At 40.6% G+C, this 27,022-nt stretch overlaps 2 protein-coding genes and 1 long non-coding RNA gene across 4 annotated transcripts; 1 reads left to right on the forward strand and 2 right to left on the reverse strand.

Annotated features, from left to right (window-relative positions):
- Positions 1-63: 63 nt before the first annotated feature.
- Positions 64-4,297, reverse strand: stoml1 (stomatin (EPB72)-like 1). Of its 2 annotated transcripts, XM_061774507.1 has the most exons (7): positions 3,976-4,294; positions 3,653-3,759; positions 3,419-3,568; positions 1,493-1,696; positions 1,209-1,413; positions 930-1,127; positions 64-856 (listed from the first exon to the last, which is right to left on the reverse strand). In XM_061774507.1, the coding sequence occupies exons 1-7, from the start codon at positions 4,130-4,132 to the stop codon at positions 660-662; spliced, it is 1,218 nt and encodes a 405-aa protein (XP_061630491.1). In that variant the 5' UTR covers positions 4,133-4,294; the 3' UTR covers positions 64-659. The 2 variants fall into 2 exon arrangements, with proteins under 2 accessions (XP_061630491.1, XP_061630490.1); XM_061774506.1 differs by having other exon boundaries at positions 930-1,413; positions 3,976-4,297.
- On the forward strand, positions 3,527-27,022 carry arih1 (ariadne ubiquitin-conjugating enzyme E2 binding protein homolog 1 (Drosophila)). The gene is made up of 16 exons (XM_061774503.1): positions 3,527-3,631; positions 9,029-9,134; positions 9,961-10,364; positions 18,523-18,590; positions 18,697-18,844; positions 19,779-19,871; positions 19,951-20,006; positions 20,548-20,614; positions 21,619-21,725; positions 21,832-21,874; positions 21,964-22,035; positions 22,588-22,718; positions 24,205-24,262; positions 24,340-24,600; positions 25,301-25,413; positions 25,490-27,022. The coding sequence occupies exons 3-16, from the start codon at positions 10,077-10,079 to the stop codon at positions 25,572-25,574; spliced, it is 1,590 nt and encodes a 529-aa protein (XP_061630487.1). The 5' UTR covers positions 3,527-3,631; positions 9,029-9,134; positions 9,961-10,076; the 3' UTR covers positions 25,575-27,022.
- On the reverse strand, positions 8,881-10,069 carry LOC133478448 (uncharacterized). Its single transcript, XR_009788679.1, has 2 exons — positions 9,463-10,069; positions 8,881-9,374 (listed from the first exon to the last, which is right to left on the reverse strand). It is a non-coding gene; the product is annotated as an uncharacterized LOC133478448 (long non-coding RNA).

Below are 27,022 nucleotides of genomic sequence, written 5' to 3' on the forward strand. Positions count from 1 at the left end.
CGTTAAATAACGTATGAGGCAATTCTGTATGGGGCAGTGCATTAATACACTTCAAACTACATCCACATTTAATAAACATACTGTATTGTTAAGCAACAATCTCAAGCAAAAAAAATTAAATTGAAAACTACATTTTTCTATTACAGGACAGGTGCATGTTAATAAATTACAATATTCTAGAAAACTTCATTTCAGTTCATTAATTCATTTAAAAAAGAGAGACATACATACAGTATATGGAGCACTACACACAAAGTGAAATATTCCATGATTTTTTATATACATATAATTTTGATGATTATAGCTGAGAGCAAACAAAAACCCAAAATCTCAAAGACTGAATATTTCATATGAAACAAAAATTTTAACTTTAAAATTACTAGGATTTGGCCTTCTGATTTTTTTCCCCCGATGTGTTTGATAAATCTTTGAGTAACTTTTAAAATTGAACTACTGAAATAAATGCATTTTTTGCATGCATGCATTTCTAATTTATTGGAATTTGGGATGCATCTGTAGATTGCACAAGGGTATATCTAATGCAATGTCGGTGTGTATGTTTTTTTTTTTTTAAAGAAAAGATAAGCCAAGTTTAGGAGAAATTAATTTATAATAATGCATTCCCATCAAGTTAAAATTTCAATAAATAACTAAAAATATTATTTCCTAAGCAGCTTTATGAGTTCCTCCAACTTCATAGCTGTCTTAAAATCCCCCTGAATTTGAAGTCTATCGCTGCTGTAGGCAGCAAATGGCTGCAGTCTTCCCTGGAACATGGCCAGAAGGTCTTCCTCACACATAGTCAGTGTTACATCTGGCTGTCGGCACAGGGATCCAGCTCCGGCTGCACCACGACCTAGACAACACACAGCGTGAGAAGTGAAGCTTCCAATTCTTTCATGACTAAACACATTTTGTATGTGGGTCACCTTGGCTTAAATCCACATAGTAACTGCGATGCTGTCCCTCTCCTGAGCTGACATCAAACTGGAAGCAGGCGCCGACCTGGTTCACCAAAGTTTCAGAGAGGACAAGCTGGACCGCATGGAGCAGCTCTTCAACAGAACTTAGTGTGGTCACAGTTGGATGGATGCCACTCTGCTCATTTATAAATCCTACACTGGTTTCTATAGCGGGGAAAGATAGTGATGAACAGCAGTGGCTTAATGGGTGTTGCACCTTACTTTGGTGTGACCATGAGGCCTTACCTTGCTGAGGCTGCGAGCTGTGGCTCATAAAGTGCATGGCCAGCTGCTGAAGGGGGCCTGTGAGGCCCTCCAGTCCGGGCACAGAGGGAGGAAGAACAAGAGGTCCAGGTGGTCCTTCCTCAGGGGGCTTGAGAAGAGAACCTGGAGTGAGTTCTACCCTGTCTATCTCCAGCCCCCAGGGCCGAGTCATTTCATTTATATCCACCTGCGAAGTGAAAGAGTGGATTAAATGTGATCATAAAGCAGCCAAGAGGAACTAGAAGGTAGTTTAAATGTTGTCCTACGCCAAGGTATTCTCCCAGTTTCACTCTCTCAGTTTGGATCTCTCTGACCGTCTTCTTAGCCAGGCTGTGGGATAAAACATTCTGTGCAGTCATCCTGGTTGAAGCATTCAGGTCCTGGACTGACACCACTGACAAGACTGGGTTCCAGATCCTAAATTGAATGTCTGCTCCCACAGAGAAGAGGCCACCATCCCTGGTCTGTACCTTTTTAAAAATAAAAAATAAAAAATAAAAATATATATATATGTATAATATGTATTTATATATATATATACACACACACACACACACACACACACACGATTGGCTGGCAACCAGTTCAGGGTGTACCCCGCCTCCTGCCCGATGACAGCTGGGATAGGCTCCAGCACGCCCGCGACCCTAGTGAGGAGAAGCGGCTCAGAAAATGGATGGATGGATATATATATATATAGTGGTGGTGTTTTTAAATCTCCATTCATTCTGACCAATGCATACTAATAATACACTTTATATATACTTTAATATCATACTGTAATACAACATTGAAAATTATATACAAACAGTAAAAAATGTACTTTAGTTTGTTTTAGTTGATTAAAAAATACTGGGGCCTTGAGAAACGAGTTTAACTCAAAACATTTGTATCTCAAGTCATTATTTCCCATTAAAATGAACAGAAATGCCAATAATCTGTTCCAGCCACACACCCCCCCTCACCCCCACCCAAAAAAAACAACTACATTTGTGCATCCATCCATCCATCTTCTGTACGGCTTATCCTCACTAGGGTCGCTGATGTGCTGGAGCCTATCCCAGCTATCTTTGGGCGAGAGGCGACGTACACCCTGAACTGGTCGCCAGCCAATCGCAGGGCACATATAAACAAACAACCATTCACACTCATGTTCACACATACGGCTAATTTAGAGTTTTCAACTAACCCTACAATGCATGTTTTTGGGATGTGGGAGGAAACCGTAGTACCCAGAGAAAACCCAGGCAGGCACGGGGAGAACATGCAAACTCCACACAGGGAGGCCCGTTTTGAACCCAGGTCCTCAGAACTGGGAGGCAGATGTGCTAACCAGTCGGTCACCGTGCCGCCCCAGAATTTGTCATAATAGAAAAATAGCACTCTATAATGTACTATTTTTTTCCAATTTTTTTTGCATGAAATCAATGGACATTGTGGTGTTATTTCTGATATGTGCGCATTGTCCACCTTGGCGCAATATACTACAGACATACGGATATACATGGAGACGGTCACGCCTCAGTAACCCGTGGTAAAATTAGTCGTTGTTCGCAGGGGATAAAGATTATATGCCAGATAAGGCAAAGTTATGTGGTTGTTTTAAATACACATGTAATTCTCTTTGTTGAATATTTACTTACTAATACTTGCACCGGGAGAGGCAATAAACACCTTGAAGCCTCTCTTTTGAAAAATTGTTCACTATCTGCCATACGGCTGCTTTTTGTAAAGTGAGTTGAGTTCACTGCCGCCATACAATGCTCAAATCTCAAATTTTGCTTGTGCGGGTTTTCTGTGGGTACCACAGCTTCTGCACCAAATTCCTAAAACAATTGAAAGGTCATGGGTTTGAATCCTGTGTGGCATTTGCACATTCTCCCCATTCCAAAAACATGCATGTTTGGTTCATTTGAGGACTGTAAATTTCCCTTAGGTATGAATGTGAGAGTGAATGGCTGTTTGTACATGTGCCTTTTATTTGGCTGGTGACCAGTCCAGGGTTCACCCCGCCTTTGGGGTTAGGCTCCAGCTCACCTGCTAATAGTTTTACGAGGCCTCCTCTCTAATAAACACCTTGTATTTTCTGCAATTGAGTAAATCAAGGCTGCACGAATGCTACTTTTTGTGAAAATTACAATAAAATGTAAATGTCAAATGTTCTTCTTTGTGCATCACTACAGCTGGTTTACCTGGCATGGAGGTATATTGAAAGCACGGGTGCGTAGGTCTACCCTCTGCCACTGGTCAATGAGGGGCAGCAGCAGCACAATTCCAGGACCCTTTGGGGGACAGACACGACCCAGGCGAAACACTACTATCCTCTGGTAGTTTGGCACAGTCTACAAACAAGATCCAAATTCGTTATATAATCGCGGTCAACACAAAGTGGGCCCGGTTCAACGGTAAGGTGACAACTGGCTTACTTTTAATACAAACCATGCGGTTATAGGAAAGGTTAGAAAAGTGCAGATGTGGACGAGGAAGGTGACGATTCGATTGCAAATCCAAGACAGCCATCCCTGGGAGCTATCTTCATGAAAACAAAGCAAAAAAAAAAAAAACTTTCAGAAGTACGTATTGTTTTGGAATTAATAGTATACTATAGTCCTCAGCAGGCAGTATTTGGTTTGCAGTGGTGTGGTGAACCGCACTGGGATGGAATGATGGCGCTCATTGTATTTATGCGTACGTAACATACTGCGCGTACTGCTGTTGTGCAAGTCTCATAAAAGGTTACGCCACCTACCACTAAAGTCGTTTTCAGAAACATTTGGGATGTAATCAAAGGAAAGTCCTTTATGGTAGCCTGTTCGTGTGAAGCTGTCGGTGTATACAAATAGTCCAGGAGTCCGCTGTGCGGCCGGGTCAGTCTGAGGAAGAAGCTGATAAGACTTCCCAAACATTGTAAAGTTAACTAGATAATTTAACTAAACAAAAATAAAATATTTACAACGTCCTCATTGTGGTGGTTTTAATGATTTACGTTAGTGTTAGCTCATGTTGCTAACTAGTTCTTCCGTGTTTTGCTGAATTTCTTCTTCTTGGCGTGAAATTACTGTTGACGTTGGCGTCACCTATCGTCGCTTAGTGATGCTTATAATAAAAACAAACCAAGGAAAGCATAAAAGTACCAATACAATTTCATTCTTTTGAAAACATTAAAATACAAACATTAATAAAAAACATAACATTTTGGACATAACCTAAATTATTTTATACTCTTGTGTTTTCATTAAATAACAGCTTACCAACAAAAAAGGTGGAAAAGTAACAACTTGTGATTTAGCAGTAAACCCCATGAGTATGCAAAAACACACCACATCCTGAAGAAGTGGCCCATACTGGCACACACGTCTGTCTTAAACTTCAGACTTCCTGGGCGTGAATCCTGTGTTTGGTTTGCATGTTCTCCCCATTACAAAAACATGGATAATTTTTAAACTGTTTATAGGTGTGAATGTGAGTGTAAATGGTTGTTTGTTGTTGTTTGCCCTGCATTTGGCTGACGACCAGTCCAGGTTCTCTCACACAAAAGTCAGCTGGGATATGCTACAGCTCACCTGCTAATTGACAAGCGCTATAGAAAATGGATGAATTGGATGGGTTACCATATGAGGCAATAGGCACCCTGATTTCTACCAGCCAATCTGTGAAGAGTAATTAAATATTAAAGACAAATAAAAACAAATACAATAATGTTATAATTAAGTGATGTATCATAATTAGAAATATGATGATATAGTGGAATTTTTAAAAATCTTTTTCCTACAAATTTTAATTTCCAGGCACAGTACTGTACACTCTAAAAACAGTTAAGTTATTTCATTAACCCAATTTCTGGGTAGTTTGTATTGGGTCAAATTTCTGGGTTATTTTTCTGAGATTTACCATTTTTTGGGTTATATGTCTGCTATGTTAACCTAATTTTTTTGTTTGTTTTTGGGTTATTTTTCTGCCTGTGTGGAGTTTGCATGTTCTCCCCGTGCCTGTGTAGGGTACTCCGGTTTCCTCCCACATCCCCAAAACATGCATTAATTGGAGACTCTAAATTGCCCGTAGGTGTGACTGTGAGTGCGAATGGTTGTTTGTTTATATGTGCCCTGCGATTGGCTGGCAACCAGTTCAGGGTGTACCCCGCCTCCTGCCCGATGTTAGCTGGGATAGGTTCCAGCACGCCGGGAACCCTAGTGAGGAGAAGCGGCTCAGAAAATGGATGGATGGATTGATATGCCAGTCATGTTTGCCACAGCCTCTGTGACTGGCCAGTAGTATTGCAATATACAGTACAATATGGTACAGTGTCTATTTGTCGCCTCCATGTGGCCAATTTTAGGTTGAGGTTCACTGTGGGCCTCTCCCAAATGTTTGAAAGCACACTGGCGAAAGGTTAACTGCATGGTCTTACCCGAATACATCAACAACCACTTTGACGGTCTGGCCCAGAATCGGCAGTGGCATTAAGTGTTTTTGGTCACAACGGCTCTATGTATGGATATGATGACTCCTTGGTTTTAGGATGGAAGGGGTTGCATGTAGTACAATTTGTGTACTCCTGCTTCTCTTTGTCTTGTTTTGCTTCACATACAGTTTATCACAACCCTTCTGGATAATATAGGTTTTAGCTTCAAATAATAAAGAATTAAAAGTGCTGTATTTTATTATTTTCTGTTGGTTTGTTTCTTTCTGAGATCCAGAGAGGGCAGGGATAGGTCACTACACTCACATGCACACATGTTGGATCTGTATTGATTTTTACCAGTCTCTGCATAAACCACATAAAAAACATGTAGATATGTAGAAAAAAATTATAAAATAAAATTCACAGCACCGTGAAATAGTGTTTAGCATATCTGCCTCACAGTCGAGAGGTCTGGGATTTGGATACTGGCAGCGACTTTTCTGTGTTAAGTTTGCATGTATTGGATTCCCAATGTATGTGTTTTCTCCCTGTACTCCAGCTTCCTCCCACATTCTAAAAACATGCACATTAGGACCATTGAAGACTAAATAGCCCATAGATGTGACTGTGGTTGTTTGTTTATATGTGCCCTATGATTGGCTGGCGACCAGTCAAAAGTCAGCTGGGATGGGCTCTAGCTCACCCTAATGAGGACAAGCACTATAGAAAATGGATGGATCTTTGCATTTTTAAATTATGATAATAAAAAGCTGCTTAGATTGATTGCACTGCAGTATATGCAGGTGCTCAGTCCATCCTGGCCGCAACCTAGGCAAACCCCCAGGACACAAGCCAAGGAGCTACAGGCACCCCAGCACAAAGCAACAGGCAGGGGTCCAGAAACCTGGCCCATCCGGTGCCGCCAAGGCACCCAGGCACACCGCAATTAAGGGCATTGGGCGGATAGGCTAGACCCACCCATCTATCTCCCTGAGGACTCAAGGGCCACGACCACACCACATGCCAGGACACAGAGCATCCGCCAGGAGGTAGTGGACCGGAGCAACCCCATGGCACAGCATCCATGCCACCATTCCAATGGAGGGCCAGGCCCCACAGGCGTGCCAACACTACACTAGTGAGGAGACCCCGTGCGATTAGTGTACTTTCCCCTACCAAATTCCAGATTGGCAGAAATTACCTTCAGGAATCTCCCTGTGATTACCCGATAAAACGTGTGTGTGTGTGTGTGTGTTGAATGACTGCATTAAAATTGTAAGCACGGAGGGGTAGTGCCACATGGAAGGCCACGGCGCACTCCAAGCACCACAGCCTAATGAAACACCACCTTCAACTCACCCCCCAAAACCTACGTGAAACTTAAAGCGTTGGACTATGAATTTTTATGAGATAAACTTTTAAAATTCAAAGTACGTGACAGAAAAAAAACCCCGCCACAAATGACTTTATTTGTATAAAACAGGGAGTACCACACCCAAACAAATAAAAAGTTGCATTGTGAAAATCCAAAGCTAATGATTGGAGAGGCCTAAAACCTTGACCTTCCTAAACTGCCTTGCTCAGCACTTAATCCCAGGCAGTGACAGAGAATGGTTGACGAAGACCAAGTGGAAGGATTGAGTTGTCAGCACTTTTGACTCCAGCGAGGATTGCTCCTCCTTGCCATCTGCTGGCACTAATGTAATTCACACAGGGATAAATTCACTTGTCTCTGGCCATAGCAAAGATCAGTTTAATAGGGAGGAACAGGTAATTGTACAAAATGTAGAAAAGATAATGTGAATTATGTATATATACAGAAAATACTGTATTTTTCAGTTTAAAAACAAAATTCAGTGACTTAATAGTGCTCCAAAACGTTCTTTTGAAGGATTCCGTGGTGTTTAGAATGAATTGACTATGAAAGTGTGAATTTGTTCAGTTGTTACCTCGAATGTTCTTACTTTCCAAAATCAATGGCTTACTTTCACTTACCAACTTCATTCATAAAAACTTGTACAACTACCCGCCTCAGTCACATTTCCCCCCCTCAATTTATTAATCAAAAAATCTTATGTTTTCAAATGGTGTTTCTTTAGCTTTTGGTTATATGGGTTGAGTGAGGTATTTAGTTCAAATCCCAAATGTAATTTCATTAGGATAATCTTTAAATATCCATCCATCCATCCATTTTCTGAGCCGCTTCTCCTCACTAGGGTCGCGGGCGTGCTGGAGCCTATCCCAGCTGTCATCGGGGAGGAGGCGGGGTACACCCTGAACTGGTTGCCAGCCAATCGCAGGGCACATAGAAACAAACAACCATTCGCACTCACAGTCATGCCTATGGGCAATTTAGAGTCTCTAATTAATGCATGTTTTTGGGATGTGGGAGGAAACCGGGGTGCCCGGAGAAAACCCACGCAGGCACGGGGAGAACATGCAAACTCCACACAGGCGGGGACGGGGATTGAACCCCGCACCTCAGAACTGTGAGGCTGACGCTCTAACCAGTCGGCCACCGTGCCGCCTAATCTTTAAATAGATTTTGATAAAAGATCAAGGGAAGCCCATTGGTCCAACGACAATATGAGTCCCCGGTAACCTGGACGAATTATACCGTCAGAGGGAGTGGAAGTTCACTTCCAGTGTGCTTAAATGTCGCTACATTGTGCATTAATGTCACGGATTAATGTCATTATGTTGTGGCGTATGCATTTCCGTTGTGTGTTAATGTGGTTGTGTTGTGGCGTTTGCATTTCCGTTGTGTTAATTTCATTGAGTTGTGGCGTTTGCAGTTGTTATGTCCCGACCACCGTAATTTCCCCCCTGAAATTGTCTCATTGAATCATCAAACTCATTCAGGACGTGATGTTGGATGAGACCTGGAACCTTATTTTAGCGTCGGACCATCTGTTCAGGCTTTTCACATGTTGCTCAAACAACGATGGTCTTGGGTCATCACTTTTGACTATTTAGATGCTTTGTGACTTCATTTAACTATATTTATTCTGATTTTATTAATTTATTTTATTATTTGGTTAATTGATTTAGTTTAAATAATAAACGGTCATCCGGGAGGGGCTCAGAGTAGAGCTGCTGCTCCTCTGCATTGAGAGGAGCCAGATGAGGTGGCCCGGGCATCTGATTAGGGTGCCTCTTGGGCCATGTAAATTCCACACAGGCGGGTTCAGGATTTGAACCCCGGGCCTCAGAACTGTGAGGCAGATGTGCTAACCAGTCATGCACCGTGCCTCCTGATGAAAATGTGTTCTACTTTAATCAACCATTGTTTAAAAACACGAAGCTTGAACATGACATAAGATTCACTCAAATACAACACTTTTAGAGTAACAACTTGTCATTTCTGACTTTTTTGCTTCCATCTACGTTTTTCGAACAGAACGTAGTTCAAGGTCACAATGTAAAAGGAGGAATTGTATTGGATCAGAGACGACGAAGAATGTGGAATCTGGATGACATGCTCTTGTGTGTTCACACAAAACAAAGTGAGTAAAAAGAAATACAAGCCTGCTTCTTGAGAATACTACAAGCTACTTTATCACACCGTTGCTTAGTACTCTTTAGTCGAGATGCTGCATCACCTGTCCGCTGCGACTCAACTGGGGCCAAGCAGCGTACTAATATGGAGCAGGTGACGGAGCTGGGAGCTCGTGAAACTCGCTGCTTGCTGGGTGTCAGCCGCCTCCGTCGCTACCCAAACGGACAGCCGTCCAGCATGAGGATCCCTAGTAGAAATAAAAATGCATTATCCAGCCATCCATTTTCTGAACCGCTTTATCTTAGTTATTAAAATGAACTATTCTTTTTCTTTACCTGAATCGTCGGTTCATTTCAAAATTACAAGGTAACCCTTGAGCTCAATTTATCTCACCCATGTTACAGGGTAATAATATCGGGCGCACGGGGAGTCCCAGACAAACATTTCTTTCTGTAGAAGCTAACAAACGGTTCGTAATTTAAAAATGTTCTCTGTATTGTGGAAATGCTGCAGTTTCATGGCAGGAACAAGTGAAAAGCACCCAATTTCTTAAAAAAAAAAACTTGTTGGGTTGGGTGTAAATTGTGAAATTAAAGGTTGACGTCTTTCTTAAATTGACTCTAAATTAGTGTCCGAATATGTCAAAATATTCGAAACGTGTTACGGAAGCGGGAAGTGTTTCGTCACGTCGAGAAGGCTTTAATTCGGAACGGATATTTTTGGTTTTTCGTGGGTTCCTGTACAGTCCGTGTGACGTCAGCGCGTCGTCAATTTGTGACGCCGTGTCCCTTTGTTGGCTTAACAGCGGCGACGTTTTGTTGTTATTTTCGCAGCTGCCTGGAAAACAAGCTCGGATCCCTTCGCCTCATTCCGCGAGCAGCCGCACGCACACTGTGTATATAATAGACCTCTAGGTGAGTTTGTCACAAGTTGATAAGCGCCCCTAGGAATGGACTCAGACGAGGGATATAACTATGAATACGACGACGAAGAGGAGGAATGTAGCGAGGACAGCGCCGAAGAGGAGCCCGAGGACGACACCCTGGAGCTCGGCGAGGTGGAGTTGGTCGATCCCGTGGTGGCCGCCGGCGAGCGGGACGAGTCTGGCGATACGGTCGGAGGCGGTCAAGGCCCCGGCGAGGAAGAGGAGGAGGACTACCGCTTTGAGGTTTTGACCGCTGAACAGATCCTCCAGCACATGGTGGAGTGCATCAAAGAGGTCAACGAGGTTATCCAGGTAGGGATTTTGTCGTGTCACGGTCAGGAAAGCGCGGGGTCCGGAGGTCTGGTGGCTCTTGGGGAACCGTACACAGGCCATGGTTGTTAGCTTAGCAATTAGCTCTCGGAGTAGTTTACTTGCTGGAAGTTGACAGGTTAACCGGGAAGGCTACGAAGACGTGAACAGCGGACGCGGTTGTAGTCTCTCTTTGCACACACGTGTGTTTTCACACACAGTCAATTTGAAACTTTAAAATTTGGATGACAGCACTTCCATGCTGATGTGGATCCAGGAAGTAGTCTAATCCCTATTGAGAAGTTGGCAACAATGGTTGCTAATGCTAGCCTGCAGTTAGCCACCTTGCTAGCTAGCAAACTACAACTAGTGTTTTTACCGATAAGGCAAATACTTCATTCTTCAGACACCGGCCGACTTATTACAACGCATGTGTGTGTCTGCTAACGTTGCGCTACAAAACGCATATAATTGGTTAACTACAATAGTGTCAACGGTATTTTTTTTTTTTTTTTTTACCACTTCACGAAAAGCTTGGTCATCGAATTAGTTGACGTCCGTTGACTACATGCCCAGGATACTTTGGTTGATATACCTTTATAAATAAATATATTTCGGGGTAAAGTCTGGGATGAATGTCACACAGGTAATACAGTTAATTTTGTGACAGGTAAGGTTTTCAGGAAAAAAAAAAAAGTTCTGTAGTGGCACCTCGTCGTGGTGTGGGCCTCCATTTGCTTTCTTGTACATGCCACACTTGGCGAAAACATGGAAAGTTACTTTCGTTCCTTAACAAGTAGCGCCTGGCAACACCATGCAGTACATAAAAACATTTGAAGGCTTTTGCCCAATTGTTATAAAACCTCTAGTTTGATATGTACACAGTACCATTAAGTAATGAATATGAAACTGTTATGACATTTGTTCTTAAGTCAATTCATTCAAGCATAGAAAAATGAATTCCCTCTCCTTATTCATATAGTGAGGAATGTTTTTCCATCTTCATTTATACAGTGCGCTCCAAATACAAAGACACCCTATTGTAACATGATCAGAGAACCTGACAAATAAGTAGTCCGGGCATGAGACCTCCAGTTTCCCCTGGCCATCTTGCACATCCATCCATCCATTTTCAACACCGCTTATCCTGGTTAGGGGCGCTGGACCCTATCCCAGCTGACTTCAGGCGAAAGGCGGACTACACCCTGAACTGGTCGCCAGTCAGTCGTAGGGCACATATAGACACGGACTACCATTCACACTCACACCAACTTGTACAGTGTAGGTCAAATAACTAAAAGCAGTTATTGTTACTTAGTACTTTACAGCAAAAGTAATTGAATAGCGCAAGAGGGACACATTCAGTAGGGGCGTATAACTTCAAAGTTGTTGGCTGATTAATGTGAAAACAGTTTGTATGTGGAGTGTAAAGTGACATGACTGGTTCTCCTCTATTACTCTATAAATGTAATTGGTTAGCAGGGAAGGTAATTTTATTTATTTATTTATTTTTAAATTGAAAAACCTTCAACTGTGTCAATTCAGATTTTTGAACAGGTTTCACAGGCCAGTTGCATAGAGTAAAACAACATACCTGGCTGGCAGTTTTTAAGCTCGGTCCGAAACAAGATGATGGTCTGAAAAATGCAGCTTCATTTGTTTAGGTTGTGTCTTCGGTGTTAATGGCTACTAATCAGTTGTATTTCTTGTCAAGCACATTTGTCCATTGCATAATGAGCATTTGATGTATACATTTCCTATAATTTCGTTTACGAAAAAGTATGGTAGTCTACTTCCGGTTTAAGTAGGCTGCTTTACCTGTACATTTAACCATGCTTGCTATTCCTGTTGTTAGTGTCCTGAGTCCTCACAACTCACTACCTCGTGTGTGCGACTGTGCTTACTTATGTTTTTGTGGCAACAACGCATGCCCAACCTTACCGATGAGTGGCTTAGAATGAAAATGTACTCTACCTCAGCCAATCATAATCACTTATACGTTGTCTCGTGCCCCGCCTAGTTAGAGATCTCACTGATCTGATAAAAACAGTTTCAGTGATCTAAAAATGTAAGCAATGCGCCACGTTATTTGGCTTTGACGATAATGGTATTATAATTGAAAAAGTAATTGGATGACACATTACTGGAAATAGTAAAGTTGTTAGTACCAATGGCACTTATTTTATGCCGTTACTTCCATCACTCATCTTGTATCCCTTTGATTAGCAGAATTACATGATACATTCATCATGAACATGTGCAAATGGCGATGGAGACATATGCCTCACAGTCTCTCACACTAACCAGTTGAAGAGTTGTTTATCGTTGAAGAGAAAACGACTAATAATTCTGCATTAAGAATTGTGTTGAACTTGAAACTAAGTATTTGTTTGGGGGGGGGTTACAAATATTTACTCTAATTATTATGTGAGCATAGATTAGGGAAAGACAACTGTTCCTGCCATAGGAATGGAACTTCTTAAAATGATGACCTCCAGTAGTTGGTCATCTGGTATTTTAAGTGCACCTATCAATACCGCCTCAGTACTCAAGCAGATTTGTCATCACTGCATCATTGTAACGTTTGACGATACAGGGGTACTTTGTTCACGACGGAGTTCTGTTCCTATTTCCTACACCACTGACATAGCCCGATTTTGTACGTATGTTGGAACGCACCGTCATCTGTCACGAACTTAAACTAATGTGGTAAAGTAAACCCTTTTTTGATGGTTTTAATTTGTTTTAATTTCACTTCCATTGTGATGGCTTACCTTTAAGAAGCATTGTGGTAACTGAGCATGTCTTCTTCGGTGATCAAGTGCCATCTTGACTATGTATTCTTACACCCCTGCGCAAACTATTTCACTGCACGACATTCCTAACCGAAACGTCCTAAATCAACCCAGGACCCCCTGTAGTGTGCGTGGCTAGAAAGTACAAAATAATCACGCATGCTGACATTGGTTTACCCTGTTACTGCGCCTTACCTTAGTGTTTTCATTCCCTCTGTCTCCTCTTAAATAGAACTTGTTTTCCCTTCCGTGATCAGATACCACATGAAGTAAATTGTTGAGACTGTCCTTCTCCTTCGCCGCTGTTTGTTAGTTAGCATTTCTAGTTCAAGCTGAAGAGTTAGCAGTTTTCCGGTCTCTTATTTAGAGGTGGAAAACTAACAAACCCAAATCAAGGCATGTAGAGCTAAGTTAGTACAGGGTTACTTTTTTTTTTTTTTTGTAAAAATATTTATTGAAATACATTGGAGCCTTTGATTATGAATTTAATTTGTTCCGTAACCCAATTCTCAAACCGAAACGTTCGCAAACCATTTAAAAAGTCTTCCATTGAAATGATTGCAAACACAATTAATCTGTTACTACAGCACTATGTTGTTATGTTTATCTTGCAGTGTTTCCCCTACGTAGGGTTTACTTGGGCGTGATGACAAAGTAAATTGACAGCTGCCCAAACAGATGAAACGAGAATTCCCCCCGCCCCCCAGGATTATGATGTTCAATAATGCCCGGACAACAACTGTGTGCAAACGAGAATTCTAGTCATCATCGAAGTTGTCTTGGGAGTAGGGTTGGGCATCGTTTGAATTTGAGCAATTCCGGTCCCGATTCCAGTTCCTCTTTTCGATTCCGATTCTTTTAGGGGGCTGGGTCAAAAAAGGTTGCATGGTTTAAATAAAAGGTGTCCAAATTATGAACATCCATTTTATTAGCATCCCGCAGCATAGACTAAAATGAACATTTGACTCTGGGTTCTTTATAACCAGTATCAATATCAAAACCTTTGAACTAAAAGTCAATGCATGTGGAACTAACCCAATTCACTTAATATTCATTAATTAATGTTTCAACTAAAAGTTACATTTAGCATTGTTAAAATAGTTATTTATGACTGTTTTATCACGTCAAATGGTTTGTACAGCGGATACCGAAAGTATTCAGACCCCCTTAAATTTTTCACTCTGTTTTATTGCAGCCATTTGGTAAAATAATTTGTTGAATTTTTTTTCCCCATTAATGTAGACACAGCACCCGATTGACATAAAACATTTGAATTGTTGAAATTTTTTAAGATTTATTAAAAAAGAAAAACTGAAATATCACAGCCATAAGTATTCAGACCCTTTGGTCAATATTTAGTAGAAGCACCCTTTTGCGATAATACATCCAGTCTTTTTGGAATGATGCAACAAGTTTTTCACATGAGATGTGAAAGACTCATTGCCAGTTATAGAAAATGCTTGATTTCAGTTGCTGCTGCTGAGGGTGGTCCAAGCAGTTATTAGGGTTAGGTGCCCGTTACTTTTTCACACAGGGCCAGGTAACATTGAATAGGTTTTTGTCCTTAATACATGAAATCGCCATTTTAAGTTCACATGGGTTAGATATTTGATATTTACATTTGTTTGATGATCTTAAACATTAAAGTGGGGAAACTATGCAAAAATATAAGAATTTGAGAAGGGAGCCAATACTTTTTCACGGCACTGTATTTTATATGCGATTATCAAGCACCACGGTGCAGTCCTGCCCATCACCACAAGTAAATTCTCAAACTAGGGGAAACAGTCTTATTTTGATCATTGTGTGGTTAAAAATCAATGCTGTGCAATATAGAAATAGGTGGAAACATGATTTTTGATGATAAAATAACAGTGGGTTCGCTGGCAAATCACTGTGCAGTGTCTTTGCCTTTTCAGGTGCTGTAATGTTGAACCACATTCACTGTGGTTACTTCTAGCCCTAAATGGCCACCACCTCCCAGTCTGCAGTGCAGCTTTTGCATTCTATTATGGGTTTGGCAGCCATTTCAGGCAAAAAAAGCAAAGATACCTGACGCACGGAGCAAATGATGTTTATGCGGCGCATGAGAAAGCACAACATTCTGAGCCTTCCACGGCATGCCAAGACTGTTCATAAACCGAAAATAGTGTGTGACCCGAGGTAATATTTCTTAAAAAAAAAAAAAAAAAAATTAATAAACCAAGTCATTTGTAAACTGAGGTTCCATTGTATTGTTATATGAACATAAAAAGTACAGGGTTTCGTTTCTTCATGTTGGTACCAACTGATGACACCACACAGAATAAAAAGGAATGCTCTGTTTTTGTTGCAATTTCTGTTTTTAAATTTGATTGTTTTATGTTTATGGCCTAGAATAGTTTTTCATACAAATATTTATTGGAATTGGGACTTAACTAATGCGTAGTTCGTAATAGACAAGTTCGTGTTCCGACTTGCCGTTAGGACAGAACTGCGTTGTAAAATGAGGACTCCCCTGTAACTTAAGCACCCTTAAATGATACTATATAGTATTTCAATTTCTTAATTTATTTATTTATGAAGAACTCTAGCTTTGTCGAAACAGTTATGGCAAGGCCATTTTCTGTTCTTTCTCTTAAGTCTCAGCACTCCTATGACTTTGTATAATCTCGTGTCCACTGAACCTACAGCACTCACGTTATACAGTGGGGTAAAAAAGTATTTAGTCAGCCACCAACTGTGCAAGTTGTCCCACTTAAGATGAGAGAGGCCTGTAATTTTCATCATAGGTATAGCTCACCTATGACAGAAAACAAATCCAGAAAATCACATTGTCTGATTTTTAAAGAATTTATGAGCATATTACGGTGTAAAATAAGTATTTGGTCAATAACAAAAGTTAATCTCAATACTTTGTTATATACCCTTTGTTGGCAATGACAGAGGTCAAACATTTCTGTAAGTCTTCACTAGGTTTTCACACACTGTTGCTGGTATTTTGGCCCATTCCTCCATGCGGATCTCCTCTAGAGCAGTGATGTTTTGGGGCTGTCGCTGGGCAACACAGACTTTCAACTCCCTCCAAAGATTTTCTATGGGGTTGAGATCTGGAGACTGGCTGGGCCCCTCAAGGACCTTGAAATGCTTCTTACGAAGCCACTCCTTTGTTGCCCGGGCGGTGTATTTGGGATCATTGTCATACTGAAAGACCAAGCCACATTTCATCTTCAATGCACTTGCTGATGGAAGGAGGTTTTCACTCAATATCTCACAATACATGGCCCCATTCATTCTTTCCTTTACACGGATCAGTCGTCCTGGTCCCTTTGCAGAAAAACAGCCCCGAAGCATGATGTTTCCTCCACCCCCATGCTTCACAGTAGGTATGGTGTTCCTTGGATGAAACTCGGCATTCTTTTTCTTCCAAACACAACAAGTTGAGTTGTTACCAAAAAGTTGTATTTTCTGGATCCTCTTCTGGATCATCCAAATGCTCTAGCAAACTTCAGACGGGCCTGGACATGTACTGGCTTAAGCAAGGGGACACATCTGGTGCTGCAGGATTTGAGTCTCTGACGGCGTAGTGTGTTACTGATGTTTGGTACTTTGGTCTCAGCTCTCTGCAGGTCATTCACTAGGTCCCCCCATGTGGTTCTGGGATTTTTGCTCACCGTTCTTGTGATAATTTTGACTCCACGGGGTGAGACCTTGCCTGCAGCCCCAGATCGAGGGAGATTATCAGTGGTCTTGTATGTCTTCCATTTTCTAATAATTGCTCCCACAATTGGCAGCTTGGTTCTTCACACCAAGCTGCTTACCTATTGCAGATTCAGTCTTCCCAGCCTGGTGCCGGTAAACAATTCTGGTGTCCTTTGACAGCTCTTTGGTCTTGGCCATAGTGGAGTTTGGATTGTTGACTGTTTGAGGTTGTCGACAGGTGTCTTTTATACTGATAACGCGTTCAAACGGGTGCTATTAATACAGGTAACGAGTGGAGGACAGATGAGTCTCTTAAAGAAGTTACAGGTCAAGCCAGAAATTTTGCTTGTTTGCAGGTGACCAAATACTTATTTTCCACCATAATTTGCTAATAAAGTCTTTTAAAATTAGACAATGTGATTTTCTGGATTGTTTTCCCCTAATTTTGTCTCATAGGGATTGTGTACCTATGATGAAAATTACAGGCCTAATCTTTTTGAGTCGGCGAACTTGCACAATTGGTGGCTGACTAAATACTTTTTTGCCCCACTGTATGTAACACTTGAGGTTTATCTGTAATGCAGGTAGAAGTACTCCACACCAGTGGTTCTCAAACTTCTTACACCTAAGTACCACCTAAAAAAATATTTTTCCCTCCATGTTATAGCAACATTAAAATACATTAGCTTAGTAGGCCTTAGTCTTCATAAAAGTTGAGACCGAGGTTTTATTCTTAAAATGGTATCGTATATTAGTGGTATGAAAGTAGACTTTACAGCGATTTAATCGGCCTTATCCGTATCGGAAGATAATTAGCATTTTATGCTGATCGGCTCTAATGTCGTCATTCGCCGATCCGATCAATGACGTCATTGATCGGCTCGGCAAAAGACATTTACTCCGCGTCGCCATTGTGCATTCGTTAAGGCTTGCTTGAGGTATGTTCACATACTTTTAGTACGATACGGCTCGCAAGCAGGCAACAAAAACGTTATGTAGCCTAGAAAGCGAGTGGTAGCACGAACGGTTGGACATAAACATGCCGTTCTGTCGAATCATGCTCTAAAGTTTCGGTCTGGGTGAAGTCATTTAATTAAAAATAAAGTAACTTAATTACTGTCATCTACAAAAGGAGCATCTCTAATTGCTGACATTTTAGTTGTATTGTTAAAAAAGAACTTATTATCTAGATATAATCATAAGTAACAAACCATCTTAAATTGCTTTCGGAAGTTATCACATTGCTGTGACAGCAGCGATCAACACTTGATTAGTACTGCCTGCCTTTATCTTTAGCGCATCTTCTATAAACAGAAATTCTCAGCTTGTGGCCATCTAATGTCAAGCAATACATCATCAATTTTTTATTTAAAAAAATATATCTTTATCACATAGCTGATGAAATTATAATAACCGATGCCTCCACTAGGGCAACTGCATTTTGGAATACATTGAAGAATTTTGAAGATGGAAGATTACCTTTTAGATTGATTCTGAAACATAACTAAGGATTCTTAGTACTAATGTCTCGAATATTTGTTGCAGATGGGTAGATGACATCTGTGGCGATATGCCATTAAATTGTGAAATGCCACTCCAATTGTAACAGCATAAACTGTCGTAGTAAATAATCTACAAAAACAATCTGCACACCTGACCACCCGTCTCTTTCTTGATTTCTCTAGAATCCTGCAACAATTACACGCATCCTTCTTAGTCACTTCAACTGGGATAAGGAAAAACTCATGGAAAGGTAATGAGAAGTAAAAATTTGAACTAGTCTCCTTTTAACATTCCAGTTAGCCTAGCAAGTTGGCTGAGAAGCTGAGGGTCTTTACTATTTTCTTGCCTTCACACAGGTATTTTGATGGTAATCTGGACAAGCTTTTCTCTGAGTGTCACGTCATCAACCCCAGCAAGAAACCCCGCATCCGTCCTCCGATCAACACAAGATCGTCTGCACAGGACATGCCGTGTCAGATCTGCTATCTGAATTTCCCTAACTCTGTGAGTCGTGTCGTCACACTGACATGATGCAATGTGTATTGAGGTGTAATTCGTGGTGTTAAATTAGCAATTTTATCGGCAAGCGTATTTCTGCGTGGCATATAATCATTGTTATGCATGCCTAAAAGCTACATTTTACCATGAATGAATTATTCACCATCTTATGTTAATGATCGAGGACGTTGTAGTTGAGATAAAGGCTTGTTGTTTATATTAATTGGTTTTGTGATACAAATGTAAAAATTAGGCAGCTTTTGCCTAGTAACTGATTAGAAGACACCTAGTATTTCTGTTGCAGGGGGCAGAATCTGAAACTGACCCTGTAAAGTGAATTCAGAGATTTGTTTGAGAACTATGTCATACTCAATAAGGTAGATATAGCCTTTCAGTTTTCCAGATATTGTATTTTATTTTTTATTTTTATTTTTTTCCTCCTCCTCCCTGGGCTTTGGGTAAATTTGGGCCCAGTGGGCTCTTGGCCACTTGAGTTACCCCTTCTCTATACAAGAACTTGAGCGTCGTTCGCATCAGTGGTTTTCCAACGCAATTATGATGTCTGGCTGCTTTAGAGCGCCTCGTCGGGCTTGAGTGCGTGCATGTCATTCAGAAAACAGCGGAAGAGCAGACACGCCCAAAGCGTAGAATAGCGGAGAGAATGGCTTGAATTTATTTTATTTTTTAAATTTATTTTACTTTTTCCATGATTTTGAAGCCTCATTTATATGCTTGCTGATTTTTAAAATTAGGCAAGGTTGTTAACATTCTTCTCTTGTCTCAAGTCTTCTCAGTTGAATTTAGATGCATCTATTTTCACTTTACGGGGACTTTAATATATTACTGAGTAAAATTTTGCCAAACACAATGTTGCTCCTTTTGTGTTGCTCTGTCCTGTTTTCAAGGCTGAAATGGTACTTAACATGCTTGTGTTTTACAGTACTTTACCGGCCTAGAGTGTGGACACAAGTTCTGCATGCAGTGTTGGGGTGATTACCTGACTACTAAGATCATAGAAGAAGGGATGGGACAGGTACACATTCTTTTTCTTTAGAAAGAAGATCCGTGTTTGTATTTGCTCACTGATGATGCCTTTTGTGTTTCCCTCTCAGACCATTTCTTGTCCTGCTCATAGTTGTGATATTTTGGTTGATGACAACACAGTAATGTAAGTATTCTTTTGCTTATTCAGGGGTGGCTGTGCTCAGAATTTTTGGGGCGTTGTTTTTTTTGTAAAATGAAAAGATGGTCATTTTCTCTCTGACATTTTTCATTTTGAGTTGAGACCATGCTACTCCTTTTGGTCTGGATCTTTGGCTCGGTACCTGATTTAGCCGTTATGCTGGCTCTAAGCTGGTGTTAATTGTCTTAACCTAGATAGGGATGTTGCCCACTAACAAGATACCTGATGGTCTTCTTATTCATCCATTAACAGAGCAAAATATCCTGAAATGTTTATCAATTGTAAAGCATCTTTCAGTCCCTTGAAAAATGCTATACAAATTGAATTCATCATTGTTATTATTACATTATATTATTATTACATCAATGTTATGTGTTGTGCTATGCAGTATAATGAATGTCTAGTCTTTTGCTTTTCTGGAAAATTACTAAAATGTTATTTCATTGTCATTGCTGGGTCTATTAAAGGTTTAACCAAACATTCCAATTTTATGAATGGCTAACAAATCCTTTGACTTGTCCTACAGGCGACTCATCACAGATTCAAAAGTCAAGTTGAAGTACCAGCATTTAATTACAAATAGTTTTGTAGAGGTAAGTTAGATTTTTTTTTCATTTGTTTTTTTTTGGGGGGGTTTTTCCCTCTTTTGAATTGTCTTAGAATAGATAGTAGTACAGTGGAACCTCCACAGTCAAACAACCCAAAATGTTAAGAAATTTCACCTAAAATTGTATGGGAAAATATTCCACAAAAGCTGACAAAAAAAACTGGGAGGTCTGTCATGTATGACATCATGTCACGATACTTTAGCAGAGTGAGGATCCAAAGCAAATAATGGCAACTTTTCCCCTTTTTCATTGTTTTGTTGTTGTTGTTGTTTTTTGTGATGCCGTTACAGAAGGGCACCATGATGGCAAACATGAAAAGTGTGGTGATAAATATTTTACTTATTGCAACATATCAAAGCAGCATCAACAACAACTTGAACCATCTCACCATCAATTGATTTTCTATGGTACTTGTCCTCATTAGGGTCAAGGGTGAGCTGGAGCCTCTCCCAGCCTTCTTAGGACGAGAGGCGGGGTGCACCCTGGATTGGATGCCCATCCAATCCAGGTGTACCCCGCCCATTGCATGAGTTGCATTTAGCTGCTGGTACTGTAGTGATGAGCAATGAAACATCCATCCATCCATCCATTTTCTGTACCGCTTATCCTCACTAGGGTCGCGGGCGTGCTGGAGCCTATCTCAGCTATCTTCGGGCGAGAGGCGGGGTACACTCTGAACTGGTCGCCAGCCAATCGCAGGGCACATAGAAACAAACAACCATTCACACTCCCATTCAAACCTAAGGGCAATTTACAGTCTTCAATCAACCTACCATGCATGTTTTTGGGATGTGGGAGGAAAACGGAGTCCCGGAGGCATGGGGAGAACATGCAAACTCCACACAGGTGGGGCCGGAATTTGAAACCCAGTCCTCAGAACTGTGAGGCAGATGTGCTAACCAGTCGACCACCATGAGGCAGATGTGCTAACCAGTCGACCACCGTGCTGCCGCAGTGAAACACGTCTTGTATTTCTGTGTCATTTTTAGTGCAATCGACTGTTAAAGTGGTGCCCCGCTCCAGATTGCCATCACGTTGTTAAAGTCCAGTACCCAGATGCCAAACCAGTGAGGTGCAAGTGTGGCCGGCAATTCTGGTATGAGGACAAACAAAGCAAACATTTAATTAAAAAAAAATTAAAAAAACAAAACTTTTTGAATGTCTGATGTGTAAGTTTCACATTTTTTAAAATCCTACTGCAGCTTCAATTGTGGGGAGAACTGGCACGATCCTGTCAAGTGCAAGGTATAAGCAAATATTAATTCAGATGATCCTTTTTAGCCAAAATGTAAGTTTTACTTATGGTTGTTTCTGACACCAATTTCCTTTTGTAGTGGTTGAGAAAGTGGATTAAGAAATGCGACGATGACAGTGAAACTTCAAATTGGATTGCCGCAAATACCAAGGTAATTAAGTTAAATATTTGTCATTGTATTCAGTGAAACTGTTTGCATTCTGACTATGCTAGTGGTCTTCTAATTGCCGAGGTCATGACTGATTTTTATTGCTGCCTTTGGATTTAAGAATAATAAAATCCTTCCTTTAGCACATGGTAATTGTTGTTTTGTTCCCCTGCTTTGTTGGCCTGTTTCCTAGCTGCAGTCAGACACAGTGAGAACTCTGATAAATCTCATTGGCTAAGCACAGATCAACTGAGAGGGCGGTCGGTAAAATGGGTCAGGTTGGAGATAAGGTGGTTGTATTCCTATTTGTGTCACCATAATCAGCAGAGGGAACCTGTGCGCAACTTGACAACGTTATAAACTAAATCCACGTGCAGAGCTGTGCCACAGTCCATTTTCTTCGTCAATACATGTTGTAATCTAAGATTATAAAAAAACTAAAGATGATACATTTGTCACCTTGTTTAGCAATCAGTATTTTAGACAGACTTGTATCTCATAAACGTGTTTCAGTTCTGTTTCTTGATATAGCAGTGAACTCTCCCCCTCTTGTAGGAGTGTCCAAAGTGCCATGTGACAATCGAGAAAGACGGAGGCTGCAATCACATGGTTTGTCGGAACCAGAACTGCAAAGCTGAGTTCTGCTGGGTCTGCCTGGGCCCATGGGAACCTCATGGCTCTGCTTGGTAAATACTGTGCTCATTGTTGATATGATTAAAAACAAACGTTTGGTATGGAAATACTCACTGAACACAACCTTAGGTACACTTGAACATTCTGTGTTCCAACATGAGATGCGTTTAATTTTTATTTTTGTCTGCATATTTATATATGGTTCATGCCAAGACTGGTAAAAGCCATTTATCAAAGAGAAATACAGCACATATTTTGCCTTACAGCAGACAAGTTTTATTCATGATTGGATAACATAAGCTATAGTATTGCTCAGTTTTGAGAGGTATTCATTTAACAATAGAGAGGGTCCTCTGTTAACGGTTTTCTGTTTCTACAGTAACGACGTAACCTAAATTTTTACGAAAGTCGTAATGCACTGTAGTCATGCTAAGATATGCTATTACAGTAATAGGCATAATTACAGTAAATATTTCAATGAAACTCTTCTAGGCCATTAGTATAAATGAAAAACAGTAAGTACGGCGGTAATTTAACCTAATATATATATTTTTTTAAAATGCTTGTTTGAAAGGTTTATTAAAGGAAAAAAAAAAAAACTTTTGTTTAAGACAGTCTTCCTCTTGTCAGCCATTTTGGAAATGACATTGTTGGGTGCTTGTAAGAAGCGGAGATCTGTGATAGAATGCCTTGGAAGGGGAACCACCAATAAACATTTTCATAAGGTTACAAAATATGTATGGGAAAGATGCAGTAATTTACAGCACAGTCAAAAAGAGGGTGTCCAGGATCAAAGGCAAAGAACATTTTAAAACTTTTTTGGGAAACGTTCCCTTGGTACTTACGAGAATAAAAGGGAATTAGCCAGGCATTTACAACGTTGAAGCTTGACTTTCAATAAAGAACTTACAAATTGTATTGTAATATTTTAGAATGTTCTTGATTAAAACAACCTGATTTAGTGCAAGCACAGTGATACGGTGACCTATGAATGGACCAATTTACAAATTGTCCTTTTTTTTTTAGTTGTTGCTTGGTCGATTTGTTTCTTTCGTTTTTTGTTTTGTTTGTTTGTTTTTTAAATTTGTTTTGAGGGGGAGTGAGCTTCAGATTTGCCCTTGCCTCAATGAAGTAAAAGAGCAATTAAGGTACTGTAATGGGGGGGCTATCTCGTAATTTGCATGAATATCTGCCTATGATGAAACAAAATGTTCTTATTTAAGCTTGAATGTGATACTTTTCCATTAAATTACCCTCAATTCACAGGTAATTCCCATGAATGAGCAAAGTAAAGCTTTTGATTTTGAAAATTCATTATATTAATATAATTATAATATTAATTCCCATGGAAATTTACCAGAAACATTTCATACATTTGCTGCAAAGTTTCCACCTGTGTAACCAAATGTTATTGGCAATGAGTGTTCTGGAAGCTGAGCGATTACTTGTTATTCTGTGATACTTGTCCAAATTCTCATCTGTAACATAGAATACCATTTCACAAATGATCACATAGTTATATATAGTTATGTATTTTAGGTACAATTGCAATCGCTACAATGAAGACGATGCCAAGGCCGCCAGAGACGCTCAAGAGGCAAGTCGTTTGGAAACGATGATCCCGCTTTCCGTTTGCATACGCGTTAACACCATGCAATTCTGTGCTGTGCGCAGCGTTCGAGAGCGGCTTTGCAGAGGTACCTGTTCTACTGCAACCGCTACATGAACCACATGCAAAGCCTGCGCTTTGAGCACAAGCTGTACGCTCAGGTCAAGCAGAAGATGGAGGAGATGCAGCAGCACAACATGTCCTGGATCGAGGTGCAGTTCCTGAAGAAGGCTGTGGATGTGCTGTGCCAGTGCCGCTCCACGCTCATGTTCACTTACGTTTTTGCCTTCTACCTCAAGAAGAACAACCAGTCAATTATTTTTGAGGTAAGATGAGGCTGCATGTTATCCGATTCCTATTTGGCTGCTCTCATTTTCACGCACACTTGGTCCCCTTCTCAGTGATTCGCCTTTTTGTCTTTGCAGTCACAGTTTGTCCCACACGAGGAATCACTCCATCCGCGCATATAGAAAGTGAACACACTTAAAATATCAGGCTAAAGACTAGAATAAAATAATTTCTGCAAATAGTAGTCAAGGGCGTTTATTTATTCAACGACAAATGGGTGAAGGGCTTTATTTATACTCAATCCATTTTTAGAACAAACAATGTAATATGTATATTGCAATTTGTATCAAAGTTTTAAAACAAAATAAACAGCACTATAATGGATAAATTCAAAATAACACAAAGACAGACTGGATGAAATTTCATACGCTGCGTAGCTCCCCACAACATGAACACGGACACAACATTGTGATCTGCTGGAGTTGGACATCTTAAATACTGTACTGCATGCTGTAAGACTCCACCATTTGTTAGCCTCTTTTCCACCAACAAGCCCAGGAACGTTTTTCTGATAAACTGGAAAAAATTGCAGCTCAAAAATATGTATATATAAATAATAAAACAAATATATAGTTGCTCCTTGGCAGAGTTTCATCTAATGCTGAGGCTTCTGGAACATAACCCCTGCAATAAACCAAGGGCTAATTTATTGATCATATCATATCGCTGCCTTCCCAGAACAACCAGGCCGACTTGGAAAACGCCACTGAAGTACTGTCTGGCTACCTAGAACGAGACATCTCCCAGGATTCCTTGCAGGATATCAAGCAGAAAGTACAGGACAAGTACAGGTCAGTGAAGGAGGAGTAGAAGGAAATAGGATCGGCTTTGAATCTTGTGTGATTTGAATGTCTCGTGTGCGTCCAGATACTGCGAGAGCCGGCGAAGAGTTCTGCTGCAGCACGTGCACGAAGGCTACGAGAAGGACTTGTGGGAGTACATTGAGGATTGAGGACACGTCCCGATGCTTTGGACTCTGGAGTATCTTGACAAAATAAGAGCGCTGATGCAATTGGTCAGGGCAGTACGGGCCTTCTGCTGCCTCTCTTTTGGCAAAACTACCACTTTTGCATCCTTTTGTTTAACAATATCTAAGTAAATTATATTTAAATGAAAAGGTAGAGTAATAAAAAAAGAAAGTGTACTACAGTATTGTTAGCAGCAGAAAGTCCATCTTAAACAAAAACATACATCCTCTTTTGGTTTGTATTGTAACACTTCCCCTCAGCTACCTTTTTTTTCCCCTTTTTTTTTTTTTTTCTTTTTTGCTTGTGTATCTTTACAGATTTTTTGTTTGTTTTCCCATTAGTGTGAACATGTTTTAAACATAGCTTTAATCGTCCTGCCCATGTCTGCAGTGTGTGGCGAGGTCCTTTTGTGTGGTGGGTTGATTGTAAAGGGGCAAAGACATTTCATAGGGGGGGGGGAAGGAAAAAAATCAAACAAACTAGAAAGTCTGTTTTTTGTTTTTGTTTTTTGTTTTTTAAATTTGTAAATAGTGCGTATGCATGGAAGTTAAAGGGCAAGTGTGGCACGCGTTTGCATCATTTTGACCTATTTATTCTTTACAAACATTGTAAAAGGTGTTTGGCAATACAGAGCAACGCACAGGTGACCTCACCAGGAGCTCTGAATGGACACTACTATAAGCTGGAGAAGGTTTTAAAAGGTGTACAACGTGTGTGTCAGCTCAATGTCCCTGCTTCTAACCTGCTGCCCTACATGCTTCAAAGTTATTTTTTAGAAGTAATTGTTTGCTAGAGCCAAACTGAGTGACATTCACTCTTTTGTTTTGTTGCTGTACCCCCTCGCTCACCCTCCCCACGACATGGCTTGAGGTCACCCATCTTTGAGCTCCACTCGCACCTTGGGCACGAAATGTAGTGGCAGTGCTGCTAAGTCGGTGTCCAAACAGGCCACGGGGATCTTTTTGCCTCATTCTCCCTAGGAATGCTGATAGTGAAGGGATGTGACTCCTCGCAGGAGGAGATTGAACATCGTTTTAAGTGGATAGATTAATAGGGAAGGTTGCACTTCGTCACGCTTTAGTTTTTTGTTTTTTTTTTATTTGACGATTAAACGTTGAAATGTCAGTGCTGCAGATTGTGGACGGCTCCGCTTGTAAATGCTCCCATCGTGTTTGTGTGGAACACGACGGCCTTCTCCGCAGAGAGGATGTGCATGTTCGGGCACTGATCAAAGTCACGGGATTGACAGAACAAAGTGTCAACAACCCTCAAAGAAAAACAAACAAAAAAATAATGCTGCCCCAGTTCCAGTACTATGGGGGGGACAGTTGTGTCCCAAAATGCTTCTTGTGTTCAGACTTATTTTATCCTAGCAAATTATAAACTGTATTGTTTATTTGAATAAATGTCATGAAAAAATCTCAAATTTCAA

Source organism: Phyllopteryx taeniolatus, chromosome 5 (assembly GCF_024500385.1).
Source record: "Phyllopteryx taeniolatus isolate TA_2022b chromosome 5, UOR_Ptae_1.2, whole genome shotgun sequence".
Classification (NCBI taxonomy): Eukaryota; Metazoa; Chordata; class Actinopteri; order Syngnathiformes; family Syngnathidae; genus Phyllopteryx; species Phyllopteryx taeniolatus.